This window comes from Octopus bimaculoides, chromosome 28 (assembly GCF_001194135.2).
Source record: "Octopus bimaculoides isolate UCB-OBI-ISO-001 chromosome 28, ASM119413v2, whole genome shotgun sequence".
Taxonomy (NCBI): domain Eukaryota; kingdom Metazoa; phylum Mollusca; class Cephalopoda; order Octopoda; family Octopodidae; genus Octopus; species Octopus bimaculoides.
In genome coordinates, this window is record NC_069008.1 from 14,991,864 (window position 1) to 14,998,900 (window position 7,037).

A 7,037-nucleotide genomic window follows, 5' to 3' on the forward strand; every position below is an offset into this window, starting at 1 on the left:
TTATTCTTTGTAAGCCTAGTACTTATTCTATTGGTCTCTTTGCCGAACTGCTCAGTTACGGGGACATAAACACACCAGCATCGGTTGTCAAACAATGGCGGGGGGACAAACACAGACACACACACATATATACATATATATATATATATACGACGGGTTTCTTTCAGTTTCCGTCTACCAAATCCACTCACAAGGCTTTGGTCGGCCCGAGGCTATAATAGAAGACAACTTGCCCAAGGTGCCACGCAATGAGACTGAACCCGACACAGTCACACCTGTGCCTAGTATATATTTTTTTTTTCGCTTTACTTATATATTTTTCTTATTTCTTTCATTGCAGGAGTTCCTACCTGAGAACTATAAACATCACATTTGTAACATAGAAATTGTCGAGAAAGAAGTAAAAGTAACAATGAGGTTGGCTGTTTCGACCAGAGAAGGGGCTAAAGAATGGTTGGAGTCCATGCAGAAGTCATCCCTGTCAACTTTCCGAGTGGAAAGAACTTATCCTTCCTCTGGTGAAAAGGTTTTGTTCAAGGTGTGTATCACACATTCGACAGGTTTGATGAGATTAAAGAAAAGATAGATACATATACAACTAAACAATTTTGTTACTTTTGTATATGCCCCTAAAGCCCAGTTCACACTTAACTGGATTGTCCTGCGGATACTTATGGATGCAACTTTTATGGATATCCATATTCTTCCACAACGCTACGGCGGGGTAATTGATATAAATAGGAGTCATTTATGAATGTTATAAGCATCTTTCCACCAAGAATAGGGAAAATTCTAAGGAAACTTACAAACAATATGTGAAAGTCTGACTGGAAAATTCCGACGAATGCTATTTAAAGACTTCTTCAGGCAATTCACGGACTCTTTCTGATTCTTTATTTAATTTATGGAATGTGGTGTCATCACATGACCAAGCACTTCAAAAGGTGTGTACTTGGTTGTATATACTCATGCATAATCAAGGAATTGCTCCTGGCTGGTCCCCACGATGTTCTATGACATTTGTATTTATCTCTAAATGTCCGTAAACAATTCAAATTTCGCTTTCAGCAGAATTTCTTTCTACATTCATGTAGTTTTAATGTTTTATGTCCAGTTAGTGATTGCTAGCTACATGTTCATTTCACCTAAGAAGTACTTTTGAAGAAATGAATTTGTCCTTGTATGTTCTAATTGTGAATTCTTTCAGCCCTGATCCAATTTCAAAATACTGAAGTTTGCACATGCAAGTTTTACTTTCTCACCACTCTCACTTCAGACTGAATTTCGCTGTCAACATAACACAAAACCAAGAACCGCAACAGCTGATCAACGCAAGGGCTCAAAGAACACCAATTGTCCAGCAGGCTTGAGCATTGTTGGGAAAGTCAGCACCTTTGAAAAGTCAGATGGCAAAAAGAGGAAATGCAGGTAATTGAATTTTGCATCCATTTTCACCCAGATACAACCGTTCTGATTGTTCGTAAATTTTTGTACAGGTTCTGTTAGTTCTCTGTATCCGAATCTCAACTTTCTTTTGATAGGGTGTCGCACTTATCACCTCTATGGAAAAAGGGTGTGAAAAAATGATGAAATCTATACCTGTTTTTTTTGTTTTTTTGTACAATTATATTAGTTAAGACCAAGCATTGCAACAGAAATTGAATGCAGTGCATTCAGTTCATCATATAAAACGGCAGCCTATGACATACATGTTTGTTCTGTTTTTTTTTTTAGGTCTTCAGATCCTCATATGCCTGATCATCCAATGATTGTGAAATTCAAGTGCACGCATAACCACCCTCTTAGGGCTGAAGATGCTTTGAAGCATAGGGATGTGAGTGAAGAGGTTAAGGTAAAGTTCCTGGAATTGTTCAATAGGGGTTATACTCCTTCAAAAGCACTGGAACTGCACAAGTATGATCTTCAACTCCAGCACAGTGACAACTACATTTTCATCAGTGCCGATAGATCCATCACTCCTGATTTACAGTACTGTTACAGGTTAGTAGATTACATATTGAAGGGGGCTGTTTAATGCAAAATCATGTGTTCAGTATGGTTAATCTATGCATTTCGACACTGTATCTTACATATTTTGACAAGTACTCCTGTACATCGCAGGCAATAAGTTGATTTTTCAGGGATCACAATGGCAGCCATGATTTGAAAATGAGCAGCCCTTTTCCTTGTGAGAGTGTAGATATTCATAGATGAACTTTGGTATACAGTATAAGTAGTTGGTGATTACTTATTGGCAAGACACATGGGTTCAGGTTTGTCAGTTTGGAAACCAGAGTTCTCTGCAGAAAATATTTTACACTTGGTGGAAATGCCAAAGAATGAACAGTTTGAATAACTTGAAAAAAATTACACTTGGTATTTAAAAAAGTTACACTTGATTGTAAAATTGCAACCCCATAGACTTTGACTTTGCACACAAAACTGAAAACTTATGCTTGGTGGAAAAAAAAATTTCCCTTGGTGCTGCAGCTGCTTTTCAGAGTGTCGTAATGGTGGCAGTGTCGTAATGACTCAACTCAACTTGGGCCTCCTTCTACAACTCAACTTGAGCTTGAACTACTTTAGACTCAACTTGACTTGGGACTCGACTCAACTTGTGACTCGACTACTAGCTCAACTTGACCATGACTAGGACTCAACACAGTTGTTGACTTGATTCGATTCAACTTGATTATTTAAGCATACCTAAAATCCACAAACTGTGTACTACTACAGTAGAACTAGTCAGGCATAGAATGGTGTATGCCACTCTGTGAATACAGCATAGCAGGTCTCACATAAGCACCACCCCCCATCCTCATAGATCAATTGAGCACCATCTCCATATGGAGCTAGCATTAGGTACCTATGCCCAGACTGAGATTAGTGATACTGCATGTACCCATTGATATATGCAAGGAGGGCGCTATACGACACAACGCCATATTGATTACGATGTTTCCAGATCAACACCAACATTTTAAATTAGGAATGTACAAAATCAGTCAAAAAAATTAGGAAGTTCAGAGTAATTTCTTTCTACACAATATATTTTGTCTATGGGGGTTAAAAATGTGTAACTCTCAAAAAAATTGAGAAAATGTGAAATTATATGTACAACATGACTAGGGAGCTCACTCATCATGTCATCAGTGCTGCCAATTTGCATAATTTACTAAAAAATGTAAACAAGTCTAATTACCTTATTTTATTTTTGTCCAATTTTGCTGATTTCTCTTTTGAAATATAAAAAAAAAATTATTTGTTTAGATTAGAACAGTAAAATTTTATGCGTTTAATTTCCTTTTAAGTACACTTTTAATTCGGACTAACATAAAAACACCTTTCAATATGTACATTTGTATGGTACGTTGGTGTCGATTTTTCCAATGAAAATAGAGTGTTCATAAATAACAGACAACTTTGTTTTCACCCATAAATCAACTGCTTTAGTATGGCAATTTTATAGGAGTTTCGCAAGAGATAGCACAAATGCATACTAACACACACACACACACACAAATACACACATGGTAAATGACATTCACAGAGAAATTTGGTGGTAGCACTGAGTGTATTATACACTGGAGAAAACACTGGTGGAAACCTCGCTTTGTGTGTGGTGTGCAATTTACTCTTGCAAATGTATTTCTAGTTCATAGTAATGTAATACTAATTTGTTAATGTACTATACTAGTTTGCTAAAATGGGGAGATGGCGAAGCAAAAGTCCTCGTTTGTGACCCTTTGTGAAATGTGTTCCTACATTCTCTATTTGTGGTGCTGATATTACTTCATTCCCTTTCTCTTCAGGTTATACTACCAGACATTCAAGAAAGAGTATGGTGAAGCCAAGGGAGAGTTTATCCTCGAGGAATTGAAGAGGAAGATCGAGGAAGGGTCATTCGGTGATGACATCAAATTGTCACTTGTTGGACCAGAGGGAAAACAAGCTGCCATTGCCATTGTAACGCCGCTGATGAGACGTGTGCATAAACTGATCAAACATTCTGGTGAACTAGTATTCATTGATGCCTCTGGAAACATGAACAGACAAGGGTGTCGAGTGTTTTTGCTCTTGACGCACAGTTGTGCTGGAGGACTACCACTTGGAGTGCTGATTACAACAAGTGAGAGCACAGAAACAATTACGGAGGCTCTGAAGTTGTATAATTCTCTGTTGGATAATAGTGCATATTTTGGGCGAGGCTGGAAATCTGGGCCCGAAATCTTCTTGACAGATGACAGTCCATCGGAAAGTCAATCACTCCATGCTGTCTACCCTGATGCCACACTTCTTCATTGTGTGTTTCACATTCTTCAGGCATTTTGGCGCTTCCTCTTGGAAGCTAAGAATGCAGTTAGGAAGGAAGATAGGCCACATCTGTTCTCCTTGTTGAAGGACATGATTTACTGTGACACCATCGAGGCGCTGAAGGCAAAACATGGTGAAATCATGAATGATGAAACATTGAAGAGGTATGCGTGTGTACAAAAGCACTTGGAAGACATCTATGCCAAAAAGACATCGTGGGCAGTGTGTTATCGAGTTGGCCTGAATGTTCGTAACAACACAAACAACTACGCAGAGACAGCCATGCGGATAATGAAGGATCAGATCCTTGAAAGGACCAGGGCCTATAATATGATCCAGCTGGTTGATTTCATCGTCACAAGAATGGAGACATATTATGAAAGACGGCTAATCGATGTCTGCAACAACAGACTAGACAAGTTGCTCCAGTCTCGATTTCTTCCTGATATCGTGGCTGGATCTAAAATTGATCCAAACGAAATTGTTGGGATTGCCAACAGTAAGAACTTGTTCATGGTTCCAAGTGAGACAGATGATCCAACAACCTACATGGTGGATATTGCTCTTGGTGTGTGCCAATGCAGGAAAGGAATAACTGGTGGACCATGCAAGCATCAATACCTGGTTTTCAAGAAGCTGAACATCCTGTCATGCTGGAACTTCATTCCTGTAAATGATCCGTCAATGAGGGAGTTGTTGTATGAAGTGGCGACAGGCTGTTCGAATGTTCCAAAACAATGGTTTCTGTCCCCGAACTGCCAGAATGAACCAGATCAAGTGGACACAAACAGTATAACGATGGAGTCCATGAATAACATAAAAGCTGAACCTCATTGTGCTGACAGTGACGACAACTGCATGGAGTCAAACAATCAGAAAAATGAAAACGATGGAGCTGACTGCAAGGATATGGAGATTTCAGATGGTTGCACATCAAAACCAAGCACTGAAGATGGAAGTGACCCAATAATCAATGAGCTAAACAAAGCTTTTCTTGCTTTACAAGAAAGTTATGCTCAAGACAAAGAATTCTTTGGGGGACCAGTACAAAAATTCACCAAGCAACTTCTAGAACTAACTTCTGGAACAGATATTGCATTAGCTTCCGCGCTTCACTGGTTTGGTTGGCACTCTGATGTGGCAAGAAAAAATGAAAATATCTAGTCAATATGAAGACAATTGGTGTGCATCCAGGAGAAAGATGGTTGGTGGTAGAGAAACCGGTGACCATTGAAGAATTGTTTGAAAAGTGTGAAAGGAAAGGTGCCATTCAGCTCTCAGATTATGCCTAGATGCAAAGCTCAACATAACACTCACGAATATGTTAAACACAACCAATCTCTTGGCAAAACACACTCTACCAAATAAATAATTATCATCATAATGATGATTAATCATCACCATCATAACAGTCATCAAATTAATGTCATTGTCATCATCATCATCGCTACTATCATAAATGTCATCATCACCATCATCACCACCAACATCACTGTCATCGCCATCATCATTACAATTACAATTCATCATCACCACCATGACAATCATCAACATCATCATTGTCATCTTGAATCATCATCATCATCACTGCTACCATCACCAACATCATAACCATCATCGAAAGAGAAAATAAGCATGGTTATTCCTTACCCAAGTGACCATGTATAATAAATTACAATATTGCGAAATTTCGTTGTTCATAATGATAAAAACAATTATAATACAATAAAATGGGGGGAAAAAATCAACAGTACGCCTCAGTCTGTTAATATTATGGGGAAAAAAATTAATTTTATTCCCAAACCTTTTGGAAACAACATTAGCATCATCTAGCTGTGACTGTCAATAATAGACTAGCGTCATAGAATTAAATACAATAATCAATAATATTAATATGACAACTTGTTTTTGTACATCCATACTTGTGGCGTGTGTGATACTTGCTTTAAAGGAAGAAGTGAGTGGCAAAGCGGGAGAGGAGGACAGAGAGAAAAAGAGAGACATTAAGTGATGATGGAATTCATTTTGTGTTTTTTAAATGTTTATCAGATCGCAAGAAAAGTTGATACAAAGATTGAAAGGAAAGTTGATACAAAGATACACACGTTATTAAATTAAAAACTGGAAAGAGGAGGAACACCGAGGAAGTGAGAGAGACAATAGATGCATAGATTGAAAGAAAAGTTGATTCATAGAGACATAGACACGTTTGTTAATAACTACAGCAAATATTGGATGTCACTTTCCTCTCTGGCCAACCTCTCATCAACTTTTTCAAGTATTACTTGATGAGGGAGGTGAGAATAGAGAGGAAAGTTCAACAAATGGTAGGTGAATGTGGCAGGGATGGTACGAAGGAATGACGGAATCACCTTGAGCATGATCCTATAGAACAAAGAGAAAAAGTGTTTTGCTCTCATACTCTTTTACTCTTTTACTTGTTTCAGTCATTTGACTGCGGCCATGCTGGAGCACCGCCTTTAGTCGAGAAAATCGACCCCAGGACTTATTCTTTGTAAGCCTAGTACTTATTCTATCGGTCTCTTTTTGCCGAACCGCTAAGTTACTGTTTGGTGATGGCAGGATATTAATGTTAATGTTTTTTTGTTTTTTTTGTTTCCGAAGTTACCGTGGTTCTTTTCGTAGGTTTTTCTTTCCACGGATAAACCTAGTCAACGTTATATCTACTCTCCCTTTTGGGAAATCTAATTGTTAAAAACTTT

At 38.2% G+C, this 7,037-nt stretch overlaps 1 protein-coding gene across 1 annotated transcript in view; it reads left to right on the forward strand.

Moving 5' to 3' along the window:
- Positions 1–7,031, forward strand: part of LOC106873077 (uncharacterized) — a 7,760-nt gene extending 729 nt beyond the window's left edge. The window contains exons 2-5 of the mRNA XM_014920298.2: positions 341–538; positions 1,277–1,428; positions 1,735–2,001; positions 3,813–7,031. Of these exons, the coding sequence (XP_014775784.1) occupies positions 341–538; positions 1,277–1,428; positions 1,735–2,001; positions 3,813–5,478 (2,283 nt within the window). The 3' untranslated portion in view covers positions 5,479–7,031. The remainder of the gene's footprint in view (positions 1–340; positions 539–1,276; positions 1,429–1,734; positions 2,002–3,812) is intronic.
- The last annotated feature ends 6 nt before the right edge of the window (positions 7,032–7,037 follow it).